Here is an 18,964-nt window from a genome sequence, read left to right on the forward strand (position 1 = left end):
TTCAAGACTAGATTAGGAAGTTTAAAGATGTCAAGGTATGTAGTTGACAATTTGGATAGAATCTACAAACGAATCCAAATTGTCTGTGGAGTGCATTTGAGAGTTTGGTTCAATAAAGTTTAAATTTTCATCTCGGCTCATTTGTGAAAATGAGCCGAGCTCCTGATTTCTGATTTTTATAGCTCATTTAATAAACAAGTTTGAAAGCTCGAACTTAATAATATTTAGATTCTGTTAAGACTAGCAAGCCGAATCAACTTGTTTAAACAGCTTGAGAAGAATGGACTCATTAAATAGGTTACCGTGAACATGCTCGTTTATTAAAAAGATTTATATTAGTTATTGTATTTCATTATTTTATAAACCTTTGTTATTTTATTTAAAAATAATTTAAAAATAATATATTGTTTAAAATTATGATATAATTGATTTATAAAATGTAATTTTTAAAAATAGTTGTGTAATTTAAATTTAATTATTTATGAAAATTAAGTTATTTTTTTATATAAAAACTAATCAAAATTACGTAGTTGAACTTTATAACTATAAATATAAAACTCACTCTATAAATTAGTAGAGTTACTCGAGACTCATTTGATAAAAAGTTCTGTTTGGCTTAGGTTATTTAATGTTCATTTTCTAAACAAGTCAAGATTTGACTCGAGTTCAATACAAGCTGAGTTTAAGTGCGGCTCGAGTTAGAAATAATTTTGATGAACTGACTCTAAACTTTTTAAAACTCGGCTTGACTCAATTTATTTACACTTCTATTGTTGAATACATTTGCATTATTTTTTTTTTTTATGCTTGTCTTTAAGAGAAAAAAAATGTACAATATAGTATTTGTAATGCTTTATGGAGAAACTTTTTGTTATGCTTTTAGAACTTATTTAATAGGTGCAAAAAGGAATTGAAGTATTTGTTGTTTCTTTTGCTTCTTGTAAAAAAAGTAGGTTGCTCCTGAAACCTGAATATCTCAACAATATTTTATGTATTTTATGATGGTTAATAATGACTTCACTCCTATCTTCTCCTACACCACAAGCATGATGAAACAAGCTATTGCTAATAATGAAATGATCATGCAAAATGTTGTATCATGGAGATTAGCTCTTTAACTATTTTGTATTTTTTTAAATTACTATTTAGTTTATGTTTTTTTAAAGAAATTAATTTTTTAATTTTATATTTTAAAAAATATATCATTCAATCTCTGTATTTTATTTTCGTTAAATTATTTAGTTATTCCGTTAATTTTTTATTTATTTATCAATACTAGTCAAATTATTATTTAGTCCTCTTATTTTAATGAAACTTTTTAGCTAGTTCCTCTATTTTGAAAAATACATTAGTTAGCCTTCATAATTTAATTATATATTTTTTAAATATAAACTTTCATAATCATCCCTCTCCTATTTTTTCCTCTTTACTTTTATCTTCACATATTTTTTCTTCTCTACACTCATTCCCTTCTTCCCTTCATTCTTTTTTTTTATTTTCATCTTTGATAAAAATGGTACAAATTGTCTACATGTTTTTTTGTCTCTTCTGCACCCATGTCTTTCTTTCCCTTATTCTCTCTCTCTTGTCATTTTGTTTGATAAAAATGATACAAATTGTTTATAGATAAAGGTGAATCAGTTTCTCTATATCCTTAAGTAATCAAGAAAAATTGTTTTCTAGTAGAGAAAATACAAAATGATGTCCAAGAAATTAAATGAATATACTTAAACAATTATAAAAAATAAGATGTAAATTCAGATTTAATCCTCACATAACAAATTAAAATTTTATTTTTTTTATCAATAATATATTTTTTAAAGTATATAAACGAACTAATTAGTTTCACTAAAATAGAGAGACTAAATAATAATATATTTTAAAATATAGATTTTAATTAATTAGTTTCTTTAAAATGAATGAATTAAAATAAAAAAATTAAATAGTAATTTGATTAGTATTGACTAACAAAAAGTTGACAGAGACTAAATAATTTAATAAAAATAAAATATATAAACTAAATAATATATTTTTTAAATATATAATTAAATAGTTAATTTTATAAAAATATATAAATTAAACTAATAATTTTCCTTTTCTTGACTTTATTTAGGCATGAGTTGCCTAGAGCTACTTGTAGAAGCAGGGGTAGTGCTACGTTGTAGGTAGGAGGCTGTGGTCCCTAAAAGTTTTCAAAGTAATAATTCTACCTATAACTTAGTTTAAGCTCGCTATGAGAAGTTTAATGCTTTCTGAATCAAAATAATATTGACAACCTTGGCAACTTGGTCATCAACACCTTCATCTTCTTCACCAATGTCTACATCAATTGCTCCTTGAACAACCCACTTTCCCTCAACTTCCCACATCCCATTCATGATTTCCTTATACGGGAATGAGTTGGAGAGAAGCTCATCACCTATAAGAAAATCTTGATAAATGAGCATGATTATAAATTTTATAGAGGAAGCAAAAATTAGCTCTTTGTATTCTACTAATATTAAAAGTTACTTTAAAATAATTAAAAATTATTTTTACATGCCATGTTAGCTAAATTAAATCGCGTTAGACAAAATGACGTCGTTTACGTGTAAATATAATATGCTACTTTATCACAAAGATAAATTAAATTCTTGAAGTGAAATTGTATATATTTTATATATATATATTTTTTTAAAAAGTGATTAGTTACTAATTTTTTAATAGTAAACTATAATTTAATCTTTAATATTTGAAAAAAAAACTTACTAATAATTTAGTTTCTAAAATTTGATAAAATCAATAATTTTATTTCTACCATAATAATTCTATTAAATAAAAGTTAATTTTAGTAAAATAATCAAAATGTCCTTATATTTATTTTTAATTTGAAAACAATTTAATTCTTAAAGTTTTATTTTCTTAACAATTTAATCCCTAAGCCCTAAGGTTTTGTTTTGTTAATAATTTAGTCCCTATATTTTTAAAATGCAGATCCTATTAAATTGAAAATTTTATATTTAGATTATTAAAATATAGATTAATTATTGTAAAGTCTTTAAAAATTTTGATTAATTATAAAATTATTCATATATTTTATAAATTGATTCTTAAATATTATAACTATTTATAAATAAGCCTTTATAATTTTATAAAATACTATTTACATTATTATTATTTTAATAATATATAAGTAATTATTTATATATATATATATATATCAATTTATAATATTTTCATATATAAAAAATCTAAATATGAACACAAATTATTATCAAAATAAAACTTTAAGTAATAAATTATTCTTAGATTGAAAAAGAGTTAAAAACATTTTGAAATTTTTACTAAATTTAATAAGGAATTAATCGTAATTTTAATAGTAAAAATTAATTTGCAGGTTTATTAAAACTTTTAGAATTAAATTATTTAGTTTTAAAATTATATGGATTAAATTATAAATTTAACCAAATTTAAAAGATTTAATTATTAATAAAATAAAATCTTAAAGACTAAATTATTTACAGATTGAAGATAGAGTTAAAAACATTTTAATTATTTTTATTAAAATTAATAATAATTTAATTAAAATTTTAATGGATTAAGTTATAAATTTTACCAAATATAGAAATTAAATTTTAGGTTTTGTGATATTAAATAGTAGTTTATTTTTTTTTTTTAACGCAAAAATGTAAACGACAATGTTTTACACAAACGGCACACATTGTTTAGTTGTTTTCCCTGTTGAGGCGTGGGCCATTCTGAAGCTAAACCCTACTCGAACTTAATCGCGGTATCGTCACTGGCCGTTTGCAGCAATAACAATGGCGATATCAAAACCTTCAACTTCAAAGCCCTCAAACGAAAAAACCACCAAGAAAAACGACATGGAGCTCTTGAAATCTGAGGTGGCCACTTTTGCTTCCTCTCTCGGCCTCTCTTCTTCTTCTCTCCCTTCCTCCTCTGGTTTCAATGATGCCGATTTTCGAAAATCGGGTCCTTTGAAGAAACCAAAATCCTCAAAGCAAAAAACCCAACTCGATAAAACCCTGGAAAGTAACGAAAGCGAAGGCTCTTCCAAGACCCAATTCGATAAGAGCTCGGAGAAGGTCAGGAATTTCAAAAACAAGGATAATAAGTCTCACAAAAATGAGAAGAAATCTCAGTTTGACCAAAAACCCAAGAAAAATCCATTACCAAAGCCTCCAGTTTTGTCACTTGATGATAATAACAAAAGCAACAGCAGCACAAGAGCATTTGACAAGTACAAGAACCTGCCAAAACTACCTTTAGTGAAGGCTAGTGCATTGGGAGTGTGGCATGAGGATGCAATGGAGTTTGAGAAGAAAGTGTTGGGTGAAGGGAAGAGCAAGTTGGAGTTGAAGATGGGTGTGGAGGAGTGGAAGGGTGTGGTGGAGAAGAAGAAAGACTGAGGAGAAAGGCTTATGTGGCAATATGCGCAAGATTATGAGCAAAGTAGAGGGCAGAGTGCAGATATTAAGATGCTGGTAACTACTCAGAGGTCTGGCACAGCTGCTGATAAGGTGTCTGCTTTTTCTGTGCTTGTTGGGGATAATCCCATTGCCAATTTGAGATCACTTGATGCACTTATAGGTAAGTGAATTTCATGGTTTGTGGTGCATTTAGATATGGGTGCTCATTTTAACTAAATTTAATTTGAAATTGTTACTACGAAATATTTTACCTCACGTTTTGTTTAGAAAATACAGCCTATGGTTGAGGGGTTGAAGCATTAGTATTTATTTTTTAATTGCATGTTAGTTCACTTAGCATTTATGAATTTTAGCTATTTAATAAATAAATTAATGATCCTGTCAATCATAAATTATGTGTTTCAATTATGGTGGAAGTTGCTCCCTTCAGTTTGACATGGAAAATATAGAAATGTCGAATCAAGATAATTTGCTTTAAACTTTTGATGTAGCTTATTAGTTATATTGAAGATTATTGAAAGAAAAGGAATAGTTGAGGTTGATAGATGAAATATTAATGGGGAAAAAAAGCTTATAGATTCTGTGTAGGCCTATTTCTCAAAAGGATGTTACCAAAGCTCTGGAGCTGGGTCTGCTGTTTAACTACTTGCTTAGTGGATTATAACCTTGTTTAATACAAAAGCTGTGAAGGATACAGGCTCCTTGATTATAACTATGATAGTTTGTCTATCTATATTCTTCTAACAACGGGTTTTTATTAAACTTTTTGTATCTGTGCTCTTGATATATGGAGATGCCATGGGCAATGCGATGGTGATTCCCTATTTTTAAGCTGTCTATTATGGGCTAGTGCCTGGCATGCTCATTTATTTTCCTCATTATTAGACTTCAGCCCTTAACTGAATGTCTAACTGAGAATTTTTTTCAGAGGAAGTGCTGTTATACGAGTATTCAGATATCATCTTATAAGGCCGAATTCCCACCCTAGACGCTATTTTGTCAACGAATTTTATGATGGCTCCTAATATTCCCTTAATAGCATGAATAGATGGTACTGAGCAGGAAAGGACAGGAAGCGAGAGCAGAGCAGGATAACCTAGTTACCTTGTCTGGGAGATTTTTTTATTATTTTTTGATTTTGATGGAGGAGAAGTGGATTGCAACCTCTGATACATAAAAAGGTGCTTACCCCTAATTTTGGGGGGCATCTACTGCTGCCCGCGGATAGGGCTGAGCATTCGGTTCAAACTGAACTTAACCGAACTGAATCATCAAAATCGAATTAACCGAATTACCATATTTTAGAAATCAAACCGAACCGAAATGAATGACAAACCGAATCAAACCAAACTGCTCTATTTTGGTTCGGTTCGAACCAATTGGTTTTTGAGTTTTGATGGGTTTTTTAATTTAGACTTCATTTTTAATTTATTTGTTATGATTTTGACCTTGATTTGAACCTAATTAATATTAATCAATGATATTAAACAATTTATATATATATATATATATATATATATATATATATATATAATTACATACAATTCATAAATTCCCTATAACAATAAATCAATTTAAAAATCAATAAAGCAATTCGGTTCGATTCGTTTGAACCGATTTTTTTCTCTCTAAAACTAAAACAAATCAAAATAACCAAAATTCTTAAAATGTAAAACCAAACTGAACCAAATTATTTTAAAAACCAAACCAAATTACCGAATTAAGGCAGTTTGGTTCGGTTTATTCGGTTCAAACCGAATAGTGCTTAGGGGGGGCGCTGTGGAGGAAGGGTGGTGGTCTGGGATGGGTAGGGATTGGTTTTATAATTTTATTCAATGATTTATCAAATATAACCTTTATGTCAAAGTTATTGGTTGCAGTATCATAGCAATGCACTGTATTGTGTATGTTGGTGGGATTTACCTCATCTCAAGTCTTGATTTTTGCTAGATTATTGTTAAAGAGCATAGTGTACTTTAAAATACTTCTACTTTGATGACTGCAGGGTACAAATGCTTTATTCCATGTCCTGATTGAAATTAATATCTTTTACAGGAATGGTAACATCAAAAGTGGGAAAGCGCCATGCTCTTACGGGATTTGAAGCATTAAAAGAACTTTTTATTTCAAGGTTGTCATTTATTACTCTTGCCATCGTTTTCTTTCACTTGCTCTATCTTTTACATTCTTGATGTTAAGTAGTTACTATTGCATACAACCTCATGAAATATTTTCTTATATGAGGTTTGTTCATGGTCAATAGCCATTGCCTATTAGTATCCAATATTAGCTATTTTTGGATACTTTCAATCTTTGTCCTTCTTTGCACTATTGGTACTATCTTGTTTTTTAACAGTCACTCTTTGAATGTGTCGTCACTAGAAATGCCTTGTTTTTGTTATGCTGATATATAATATGACAGCTGCAAACTATAATAAGTGAGGTGTTCCTTCTTAGTTAGGGATTTCATTGGATTCATTGTTTGATCTTAAATAATAATACTCAGTGGTTTTACTTATTTTCCTTTATACATTTACTGCTTATGTGACTCAATGGTGTACTGATTATACCCTGTAACCAGTTTATTGCCTGATCACAAGCTGAAGACCCTTTTGCAGCGGCCTGTAAATAGTCTTCCTGAGACAAAAGATGGTTATTCCCTTCTACTTTTCTGGTATTGGGAGGATTGCTTGAAGCAGAGGTAGTCTTTTCTATTTTCTCCGATTAATTAATTGATAATGGCATATGTTATCTGTTTATGTTCTGAATTATACAAGAACTTGTATTACTTTGTTCATTTCATTTAAGCATTCGTATTCTGTTACATTTAGGTCAGAGAAGATGATAATGATATATGTAGATCTCTGAGTGTATATCTTTGCCCCTTTCCTGCATTCTAACTAAAATTTTGAAGCTGCATCTAACACTTGTAAGGTATCACTCGGATACAGATAGGTATTTGTGTATGTTTTTGTCAAATTTTTTGGAGCATACTTTCTTTCTGATTGATTGTTATAGTGTAATAGATTATTGTGTTTGCAAGTTAAATGTATCTTAAAGCAAATACCGCTGTTGCCTTTTCATGCTGCATGTCCACATTTGAAAAATATTTCGATTTCCATGCATGGATGTATGCTGATTTTAGAGTGAAGCAGCAAAACTTGTTGCACTAGCAGGGTGGCAGAAACCCATCGTAGAATATAATATAGTGTGGTTAATAATAACTATAATTTTGAAATGCCATCTATCTAGTAACTGTTTACTCAAGTGCACTCTTGTTTTATTTCACAGATCAATTTCTACTGGATTAATATTGTCTTCTATCTTAAACTATATAGCCCTACTTGTTCTTATGTGAAATTGCATTGCTTATCTTAGGTATGAGCGTTTTGTTTTGCACTTGAAGAAGCATCAAGAGATATGCTACCCATACTAAAAGACAAGGCATTGAAGGTTAATCCTTACCATTTAGATTTCAATAGGTGTGTGTGTGTGTGTGTGTGTGTGTGTGTTCGTATAAAAGTAAGTCACCAATTTATGCATCTTGAGACAGACAGAGGTTTTCCATGGTCTTCCAATTGAGTCCCTCTATCCAAGTACTTTAATTACACATTGGGAGATATGGCCAACCATTTTGGTCATCTCTTCCTCAACTTATCCTCAATGGTCCCATTTTCAATTTCTTATAAATAAATTCATGCATTGTATTACATCTCCATCTTAGACTTTACCATCTCCATCACTGCCGTGCATTTTGTGAACTTCTTGTTTCTTCATCACTGAATATTGGCTGTAATAGTTTTCTTTACAATTTGTCCAAAATTTTTTATTACATATGGGTTAAGTGACCATGATAATGTTACTGAAACAAACTCATTTGTTGATTGCGATATCAGACCATCTATGCTCTGTTGAAAAGCAAATCAGAGCAGGAGCGCAGATTGCTTTCTGCCCTAGTTAACAAAGTAAGTTCCTGTTGGCTTTAGCCTCCTTAAAAATTGAATGCTGACTTTGTTTTTCCTTGAAGCTATTTATTTAGTGTTGTTATTGATCTTGAAGTTAACATGCAGGCGTGTTCTTATATTTTGATTACTTGCAGCTAGGTGATCCTCAAAATAGGGGTGCATCCAATGCTGACTTTCACTTGTCAAACCTTTTGTCTGATCATCCAAATATGAAGGTACAACTTCTAATCTAGCCACAAAACTTTTTTCCTTAATTTTTTTTTTTATTTATTTTGTTGACTACCTTAGCCATATCTTCTTACAGGCAGTGGTGATTGATGAAGTGGACTGTTTTCTTTTTCGACCTCATTTGGGACTAAGAGCAAAATACCATGCTGTAAATCTTCATCATGCTTTTTGGTTGCTACCTTATATATATATATATATATATATATATATATGTTTCTTAAGTAATGATTTTAAAATTGTACAATAAATTTGGGCACTTTTCTTCACTATCATGATAATCATGCTTTAGCTGTGCTTTTATGTGCTAGGCTTCTCTGGCAATGAATAGACAATACCGCATTGTACTACCAAAATTAAATTTGACTCAGTTTAACCTACAACCCATATTTAGCTTCCCTTGTCCATTGCAGGTTAACTTCTTGAGCCAGATTCGCCTGAGTCATAAAGGAGAAGGACAAAAGGTTGCAAAACGTTTAATAGATGTATACTTTGCACTGTTCAAGGTATTAATGGCCTTCCACATTTATTTTGCTTCATTCAATGAGTTTATGAATGCCAAGTTTTATCTCTGAATCTGCTTAACTTCTTAGCTTAATTTGAAGAGTCTATTTCCTATTAGATAAAGGCTTACTTCTGACTAGACATGTGATTACATTGCTAAAACTTGAAATCATGATTGAAAGTTGATAGTTGTTGCAAGACCAAAATATTTACAAATCACAATTGCAGTTGCTGATTACTGAGGCTGAAAACAGTCAAAAGGCGGATAATAGTGTCAAAGCAACGGATAGAAATAATTCTAATAATGTAAAGTAGCTCATAGTAGATATTTCAGTATCTTTTGTCGAGTTGGATTCACGACTTTTGTCAGCTCTTTTAACAGTCAGTATACCCATTTTTGTTTTTTAAAAAAGTTATTGGATATGGGAGAAGATTGAATTAAGTTCATGCTTTTTCCAATTTTTCTACCATTATTAACTCTGTTTTGTGTTTCTAAATCTCTACTCCAAAACTCATGCTCACTTTCTCTGGCCATTTCAGGGTGTTAATAGAGCATTTCCTTACGTTTCAAGCACTGAGGCTGATGACCTTATTGAGGTCCAAACACCAATGCTCTTCCGACTGGTAACATTCCTGTTATTTGTCATTTGGGTTGCAAACAAATATTTGTATTGTAATGCATATACTTATTGGTCGACATTACCATTCTAAATGTGCTTGTGCCAACATTTATGTCGACTATGCAGGTTCATTCAAAGAATTTCAATGTGGGAGTTCAGGCATTGATGCTTCTGGATAAAATATCGTCCAAGAACCAGATTGTTAGTGACCGGTTTTACCGTGCCTTATACTCAAAACTTTTACTTCCAGCTGCCATGAATTCTTCCAAGGCAAGTCTTAACTGTGTTTACACTTTTAGCTTGGAGATAATTTGTATTTGTTGCGCATGCTTGACAATGGTTTATAATTTTTTCATATAACCAGTTTAGTTTTATTTATTTATTTATTTATATTTTTTGTTTATGAATTTTTGCAAAATTTTGTTTGTACCTCTAAATGTCGTGGGATATCTTTTTTGAAGAGAGAGAATCAGTTCACATCATTTTACTGTTTTGCAGCACTTTCGGTAATATTTAAACTTTTAAATGATCTTATGCTATAGAGATGGGTGAGAGAATATTCCCCATTCACATTTATGCAACTCAAGATATGTTACTATTTGTAGCATGCTAGATACAATGGGTAATATTGAGGTTGCCTACTATATTTTTTTTCTACCTTGATATTAAGACATAGTATGGGATAGTTTGATTCCTGTTCTCTTTCTTCTTTTTGTCTAAGACAGCTCATCTTCACTGAAATGTGAATGATCTGAGGCTCAGAGAAATTGCTATCTGGCATGATATCTTGCTGTTTTAAATTTAAATTCCAACTTACTATTTCACTACATTATTATTATTTTTTTGGATCCCTTTGATGGTATGAGGTGGCTTAAAGAGCATTGCACACCCTCACTCTAACTTCCTTTCCTTCTGTGAATTTTGTTAATATGTGTAGTTTCGTAGTGTCTATTGTCTACAATTATCTGCTGTTATAATTTGACTATATTTCCCTTGTAAATGTTTTGTTTTTCAGGCAGAAATGTTTATTGGACTTATCTTGAGGGCAATGAAAAATGATGTAAATTTGAAGCGTGTTTCTGCATTCTCAAAGCGACTATTGCAGGTTAGCATGTGTTCATTCTATTATGACTTCTCTTGGTAAATCAAGTGAGATGAAAGCCTGTTTCTTTTTTGGTATTTTAAAACCAGTGATAATGATGCCTGAATATATTAGATCAATTTGGTTGAAATGTCGGTTATTTCTTGGCTGTAGTTCCATCTTCACCATGATAGGGCAATATTCACATTTCATATTTTAATTGATTGCACAGACCTTTTTTTTTTATTTTTTAGTTTTTTATTGGAATAGACATTCTAAATGACAAAATCAGTCATTATAATTTGCCTATGGATGTATTGATTTTTTTAACTGCTAGTTTGAGCATTCTAGAGGGTGGTTTTGGTGTAACGATAAAGTTCCTCTGCATATGACCTGGAGGTCATGGTTTGAGCCACGGAAACATCCTCTCTACAAAGGAAGGGCAAGGCTGCATACATCAACCCTCCCCAGAGCCCACAAGTGTGTGGTGCTTTGTGCACTTGGTCACCCTTTTTTAGTTTGAGCATTCTGTCTTTAAGTATAGAGACATGTAATTTTCCATAGGCTACACTTTAAAACAGACATTGACTATGAAGATTCTTGGACAGGTTTCCCTTCAACAGCCACCTCAATATGCCTGTGGATGCTTATTTCTCCTCTCTGAAGTTCTTAAAGCAAGGTCCCTTTTATGGTAATACTGATTTCTTTTGAGACATGCAGATGCAGTGCTCTATGTTCTCCCCTTTATAGGTAATTAGTCATTTTATTAATTTTGAATTGAAAACTCTCTTATCATGCAGGAACATGGTAATGCAGAATGAGTCTGTTGATGAAGATCTTGAACATTTTGAAGATATAGTGGAGGAAACTGATAATGAACCTCACATGGCAGCTGAAGCAGAAAATGATCTTGAATCTGTTCAGAGTGGTGATAAGTCCAATACAGCAAGTGATTCTTCAAAGGGCGAACATGATTCTCCTGTCCCTAGCTCTGATGATGATGATTCAGATAAAGCAGAACCACTTGGAGAAGATGGTTCAAAAGAATTTGAAGAATCCCCACCGCTATCCACTTATAATGGTAACCAGCCTCAAATATCCTCTACAGGTTGTGCCCTCCCTGGAGGGTACAATCCTCGGCACAGAGAGCCATCTTACTGGTATGTTGGTGTTTTCAGTGATATTTTGCTTTAAATGGTTGCTTTGTTTCTGTGAAAGATGCTAGTCATGGATTTGAATGGAGTAAAAAATAATGAGAAGCAAATTGTCATATCATTTGCTTTTTTATTTTAAAAGCATGGAATATACCTGATAGTTGCGTAACTTGAGACTACCAGTTTATCTTCTATGTTGCTTACCTAATGGAATGCTGTTCTCTTTCTCTCTCTCTCTCTCTCTCTCTCTAAATTATCATCTTGTGAATCAACAGTAATGCAGACCGTGCAAGCTGGTGGGAGCTCATGGTACTTGCTTCTCATGCGCACCCATCTGTTGCTACCATGGCTAGGACTCTTCTATCTGGGGCCAATATAGTCTATAATGGTAATCCATTAATTGATCTATCTCTTAGTGCTTTTCTAGACAAGTTCATGGAAAAGAAACCTAAGCAGACAGCATGGCATGGTGGCTCCCAAATTGAACCAGCCAAGAAGGTTAATTTAAACCTTTCTATAAGTTACTTTTGTTTACTTCTTTTTTACATTTTTCTATGTGGAAATTACAGATTTTTGCCTCATTTTCTTTGGTTTTTGAAGGACATTTTAATTATCGACAGCAAATTATGATCCCTCTAATTATTGCTTACTCATTTCATGTTTACTCAGCTTGACATGAACAATCATCTAATCGGATCAGAGATTCTGTCATTGGCTGAAGTGGATGTGCCTCCTGAAGATCTTGTTTTTCACAAGTTCTATATGAACAAAATGAACAGCACAAAGCCAAAGAAGAAGAAAAAGAAGAAGTTAGCTGAAGAGGAGGCTGCTGAAGAGCTTTTTGATGTGGGTGATGGTGATGAAGTAGGTGGTGCTGATGAGAGTGATAATGAAGAGATTGAGAATATGTTGGATTCTGCTAATCTTTCTTTTGATGCTGATGGTGAATATGACTACGATGATTTAGACCAAGTTGTCAATGAAGAGGACGATGACTTGATTGGAAATGCAAGCGATGTGGAAATGGATGACATCTCGGATATTGCTGTGGAAGAAGATTCTGATGGCATTGCTGATGTAGATAACAGTGAAGACGATGTTGAAGCTGTCAACATAGGGGATGTAGATGATGGTAGCGATGAAGAAGATGAATTCGAAAACAGGAAAAGAAAACGAATGTCTGGTGGGAAGGTTGGTGCATCGCCATTTGCAAGTATAGAAGATTATGAGCACTTGATAAATGAAGAAAGTCCTGAAAAGAAGAAATCTATGAAAAAGAAAAAGCCGAAATCACGAAAGAAAAGAAAGTCATCATAGCTGATTGCCTCATTCACAATCTCATGAAAATCAGTCTACAACAAAATTTCCCCTGGTTTAGTGGAATGAGCATTGAATGAATTGCTCTGAGGAGTTTTGGTTTATACAATATTTGGTTTTGAGGAAGCTATTAGGCTGCTGATGTGATGGCTGATGCTTGGTGATTTTGGTCGAGCAACCGGCAGGTCAACAATGGGGCAACATATCACATTAAGGATGGATTGTACGATTATTTAGTTCTTATTTACTTAAAGATACCTAAAAGATATCTGCTATCTTTTCTTGTTCTTTAGGATCCTAATTTTGCATCCACCAAGCAATTGGATATATTTAAAGAAAAGGCTTGTATTTTAGTTGTTGAAATGCTTGATTATTATGTTCTTTTTAAATGAAATTGAAATATTTAAATATTTAGGCCTTGTTTGGTTCAAAATACTCTTCTTTTTTAAAAATATATATTTCGGAAAGTACACTTGTAAAGAAATTATTTCTTGATAAGTATGATATAAATGTATTTGTATAGTTTACTTTTAAATTATAAAAGACAATAATGTCCAAATAATTCATTCAAAGTGTAATAAATTAAAAAACAAATTGAAAAATTTATTATATTTAATTAGAAAAGTGTAATTTATCAAATTTTACTCAGGTAAGTTGCTTCCCCTATATGCAAGGGAAGTAGAGTGCTCTATATCTTAGAAAGTTGGTTTGATAAATGCACTTCTAGGAAGTTCTACCTTCCTAATTTACTTACCCCAACTAAACAAAACCTTAAGAGGGATTGATTTTTCTTACTCTTTGTAAAACATGTTTATTTAAAAATATGCCTTTATATTACAAATTTATAACCCAAAACTAATATTGATTTCTCTAATATTTATATAAGAGTTAGAATCTTCATGACATAAATTTTTGTTTCATGCTGTTTCAAAATTATCAATTTTTATGTTTATAATTTGGTAATGACTTACTAGTATATGATTTATGATTATATATATTTTACTACAATCTTTAAATTTTTAATTAGGCTCACTCTAGTATTTACAATTTAAAATTTTAATTATATTTTAGTTAGTTAATGATTTTTTTTTTTTATTTATTATTAAAGGTATTCTTGATCATTCTATACATGAGCGATTTTAAAGATGCATTTCTCTACATTAATATGCACATTTCTCTATATTAGCCATTTGTATTCAAACTTTGATTATTAAAGAAGGATAGCTCCCATCTTCATCAACTAGACTAACCATGTTGAGTTGAATGATTAATTTATAAAAACACTTGATTTCACAAAATCTCGCACCAATGGTAATTTTTTTTAATGCATTAGAGATTGGTTTAATTTTTGTTGATTTTATATGTATGTTTTCCTCCATTAACAAATATGATCTAAATCGTTAATTACCATTAAATGACATTGATGGAGCGAACATGTGATGCATACTTGACAACACATGGCAGACATGATGCTGTTGTGTTGCCATATTAGCATTATTTAACAGTAATTAATGGTTTGAATCACATTTACTAAAGAAGAAAAACACAAGTATCAATTTAACAAAAATCAAACCACAATCCCTCGTGTCAAAGTACGAAACCACAAAGTATATTTTTGTACTTTTCCTTTTTTTTTCAAGTCACAAACTATAAACAATAGTGGAGATGAAAATATAGTCACATTCTTATCACTGCATTTAGAAGGTTCACTACCAAAAATATCTGAACTTGTTAATTAATTCATAATACAAAGTCAACCAAAAGTTTGAAATCCTAAGATCATCAGTCAACGAAATTAATCTATAGTTTTTTCAGCCTTCAAACAGTGGTTCAGCCTTTTGCTATAATGCTATTAGTGTTTGGCATCACTCTTCTTTTGCCACAAATGATTCAAGTTTCTGCAACCAATTCCCATACTGACCTTGCTCCTTTTTACGTAGATGTAGGAAAAGGAAATTAGTAAGGCTTTCACTAATTCCCTTGGCTACTAGGTATTCCTTGAGTGCAATTCGTAAATGAGGATCCAAATCGCTGCAGATAGACATAGGAAAGGTAAGAGAGATAATAATCTGGAAAAAGAACCCATATGTGTTGGGAGAAACATAAAAGAAAAGATCATAGCATTAGAAGAATTACTATCCCCTTTGTTAGTAGAGTAGAAAAAATTGAAGTTACATCAAATAATCTCTCAAGTATCTAATTACATTGAATTGAGTCCATTACAAGCAGCTTGAATTTCAAGCTATGTGCTGGGATCAGAGTGACACCTAGAATATAAAACAACTTACAGAATTGAGTTCTGGCATGCAAATGGACCTCTAGTATCACTCAGGGCTTCTTTTTTTTTTATTATTATTATATATATTTAAGGGAGTGGGAACTCGAACTTAGTTTTGCCAAGTGATTGATATGCCTTTAGCCACTAGACTAAGTCAGGCTAGGCGGCACTTAGGGCTCTGGTTGATTTGGTATCAAAGAGCAACTAAAATGGATGGACAAATAAGTATCACAAACTCAATCAGAATGAGCACAAAGAACATACAAGGAAGATTAAACATTAGCTGATAAGATTGATTTAAGGACAGAGAATTTTAATTCAGACACACATAAAAAATAATGTACACCAAGTATAATCCTGAATCCCTGACATTCGATTTACTATACTTGTAATTAAATTTATATACACTCTCATGTTAAAATATGACCTAAAAATGGATAATATGCGGGAGGAACCTCCCCATAAAGGACAACCTCCTCAAGACCAGGAAGCAGATATGAAATTTGCAACCTGAAAAGCATATGCCACTTATCCCTCTGATCCAGACAACCCCACAATTTCGATTTTCCTCCCTTTTGAATTCACCAAAAAGATAGCAAAACAAATAGATTTCATATCATGTTGCATTTGCACTCACAACCTCAACCACTACCCTTATGAAGATCACTCGGTGATAGAACAAATGTAGCCAAATTTCAGAAGCAAAACTACAGCTAGAAACAAAACAGAATGACCCATCCGGTATTCAGTCTCTTTAAACATGAAGGGCACTGATTTGATTGGATAGTCATTTCAATCTTAATATGCACTAGGCATTAGCTCAAGTGGTAAAGCAAAGGAGCTGCCTCAGATAAGTCCTCGGTTAAACTTTTATCAATTCACAATTCTATCATCAAATAAATGAGAAAAGGAAGAAGCATGGCTTTGAAATATAAAGAACATGCCAAGTTATCTTAATTAAGCAAATTGTCTCAGAAACAGTGGATCAGGAGAAAGGAGGGTCTATCATCCCACCTCTTTCACAATAAAACCATGACAACCCATATGCCTACCCACCTTTCCTTTTGAAAAAGAAGAATAGAACCAGTTGCAGGTAACCAGAGACAGAACCCACAACAAAGAACTTATAATCCAGGAATCACCTTGAACCTGGTAATGGCCACAAGACTATCTAATAAATCAGATTTGGTCAACAGGTATGGAATACATCCTCGAAATAGTTCACTCAAAACCACAAGTGGAACCAACAAATTGCTTCTCCTCAGCCAAAACGTCTCGTTGCAACATTCCCAGACATGAGAACACTCGAATTCAGCCATAGTATATATATATATATATATATATATATATATATATATATATATATATATATATATATACATATATATATACACATTGCAGAGTATGTTCTTGGCATTAATTCATGCTGTTTACCAATAATGCAATTATTCACACGGTGCATGTAAATAATGCAAAATGTGAACATAAAGTTACAACATACAAGCAACTTAAGCTTTATTCCATTGTGATCAAAGAAAATTCACAACATGTGCACAGAAGTCTACCTGAAGTAGGGGCCTCCGTAGGCAGAGGGACCAGGGCAGGTTGTTGATTGGAGATAATAGGCATTATGAATGTCAAACACAGACCGACTGGGACCTATCTCATAAATTCCACAATCAAACTGCAATACAGAGTTCAAGCCAGGCTTTTTCACAAACACTTTCATCAAAAATTCCCATGGAGATGTACTTCCTTCCGCAAAGCATGATGGACGCGACAAAGCTGAAACTACAACCTGCTCACCCGTTTCACATTTTCTCCGCAAAACAACATCTTGGGAATCTGATGAATCCCAGTCCACCGAGAAATCACCCAAAGACCCTCTTCGATTGTCCTGTATCGACGTGAATACGCAGTGTCATTGCCATGTATCAGAGTATACATATGAATAGAATCATATACAGAGGGAGAGAACATATTGAGAGAGAGAGAGAGAGAGAGAGAGAGAGGGAGAGAGAGACCTGAAGGGGTGGAGACGAGAGTTCATGTTTGATTTCAGATTGCAAGACCTTGAGCAAGTCGAGATCTTCAAGAACTTTGCGACCGTTGTGCAAGATTTGGGTCGCCCGACGAGGCATTGTCTCTGCCAAACTAGATTTTTAGCCAAATTTACAAAGTTTCACTGATCTGCAGATATGAGTGCCCAACACTACAGTAGAGTGTGTTCCTAATCCAGGGCTTGTTACTTCATTTCTTTTCTCCTCCAACGATTAGATAAAGCCTGGTGGATCCAAAAGTGGGTCTTTTGAGCAAACATTGTCGGCCTTCTATGTTGATTCTGGGCTAGCCTTGTTTGGATGAAGTACATGGAGCAAGGTAATGGACGATAGAGTCACCGATTCGGTGGATTGCAAAAGTGAGGCAAATGTAAAGATTAATTCATTAGATGGATATTGAAATACAAGGTCCAATTCCCGAAAGCAAAGAAGCAATACAAACCATGCTCATAAAGAAAAAGGATCCGAGTCTAACAACCCATGCTCAGCCATGGAATCAACCCAAGCCCATACAAACTAAGCCCTAGTTAAGGCAACAACAATCAACTATTGGGGACTGGAAGAGTCTGCGCTACCCACTTCAACATGACAGCAATCGGAGAGCTTCGCCACCAAGCAAAACCGAGGGCCAATCCAGGCAAGAGCCAAGCTAAGAAAATCAAAGGCCGAAGCCGTGTAAGCTTGAGCGAAGCCGAGTAAGCTTGAGCGAAGCCCAATAAGAGTGATCCCAGGCAAGGACGCCCCCAAAAGATAGAAATAACTGATGTAGAAACCCTAGATTTCATCTGGCCATAATTTATTATGTCAAATCATCAAAAAATTAAATTAAAAGTGAAAGCATATTTGAATCCATGATGCCGATAAAATTTTATGGTCTTGCAGTGCACGATCAAGAGAGAAAATTTTATCTTTTCTAATGATGGGATATCAGAAAAGAATCGTGCCTATAATTTAGGAACCATAACCCTTTTATATCTAGATATATTTCCCTATTTCTAATTTGGTCCATCATAAAATTAGAAACTATATACAGAGTATTTACACATTTAAACCCTTACTTTATGACATAATTTAGGCCCATTTTAATTTTAACCAAATTAGATCACTTTTACTATTTGGGCCAAGCCTTTTATGATAGACATAACATACAATTATTGTTAATCTTAATATATATATATATATATATATCACTTTATAATTGTATGTCATAATATAACCTTATGAGCTCAAAATTTTGCTATCATGATTCAAAGGCATTTCCAAACAATCTCGTCCATCAATTAGGCCAACATAGAACGAAGACAACTTTCGTTACATATGTCGTAACTAA

The 18,964-nt window shown here is 32.3% G+C and overlaps 2 protein-coding genes across 2 annotated transcripts; one reads left to right on the forward strand and one right to left on the reverse strand.

Moving 5' to 3' along the window:
- The first annotated feature begins 3,752 nt into the window (after positions 1-3,752).
- LOC110646330 (protein SLOW WALKER 2) lies at positions 3,753-13,706 on the forward strand. Its single transcript, XM_058143922.1, is given in 17 exon segments — positions 3,753-4,590; positions 6,486-6,561; positions 7,012-7,131; positions 7,809-7,822; positions 7,825-7,883; positions 8,327-8,395; positions 8,530-8,610; positions 8,700-8,771; positions 9,034-9,126; positions 9,353-9,505; positions 9,665-9,748; positions 9,871-10,018; positions 10,764-10,849; positions 11,434-11,516; positions 11,626-11,985; positions 12,255-12,477; positions 12,649-13,706. Coding segments are annotated over 17 exon segments (3,159 nt in total). The 5' UTR covers positions 3,753-3,800; the 3' UTR covers positions 13,297-13,706.
- Positions 13,707-14,956: 1,250 nt separating this feature from the next.
- Positions 14,957-18,129, reverse strand: LOC110633761 (uncharacterized protein At2g39795, mitochondrial). Its single transcript, XM_058143923.1, has 3 exons — positions 17,599-18,129; positions 17,140-17,471; positions 14,957-15,327 (listed from the first exon to the last, which is right to left on the reverse strand). The coding sequence occupies exons 1-3, from the start codon at positions 17,713-17,715 to the stop codon at positions 15,162-15,164; spliced, it is 615 nt and encodes a 204-aa protein (XP_057999906.1). The 5' UTR covers positions 17,716-18,129; the 3' UTR covers positions 14,957-15,161.
- Between the last annotated feature and the right edge of the window lie 835 nt (positions 18,130-18,964).

This window comes from Hevea brasiliensis, chromosome 3, assembly GCF_030052815.1.
Source record: "Hevea brasiliensis isolate MT/VB/25A 57/8 chromosome 3, ASM3005281v1, whole genome shotgun sequence".
Taxonomy (NCBI): Eukaryota; Viridiplantae; Streptophyta; class Magnoliopsida; order Malpighiales; family Euphorbiaceae; genus Hevea; species Hevea brasiliensis.

Coding starts and splice junctions, on each gene's coding strand:
- LOC110633761 (XM_058143923.1), bottom strand. CDS start 17,715: ATGCCTCGTCGGGCGACCCAAATCTTGCACAACGGTCGCAAAGTTCTT. Junction 17,472..17,598: donor TCTCGTCTCCACCCCTTCAG/GTCTCTCTCTCC, acceptor ACGTCGATACAG/GACAATCGAAGAGGGTCTTT. Junction 15,328..17,139: donor TACGGAGGCCCCTACTTCAG/GTAGACTTCTGT, acceptor GTCTATCTGCAG/CGATTTGGATCCTCATTTAC.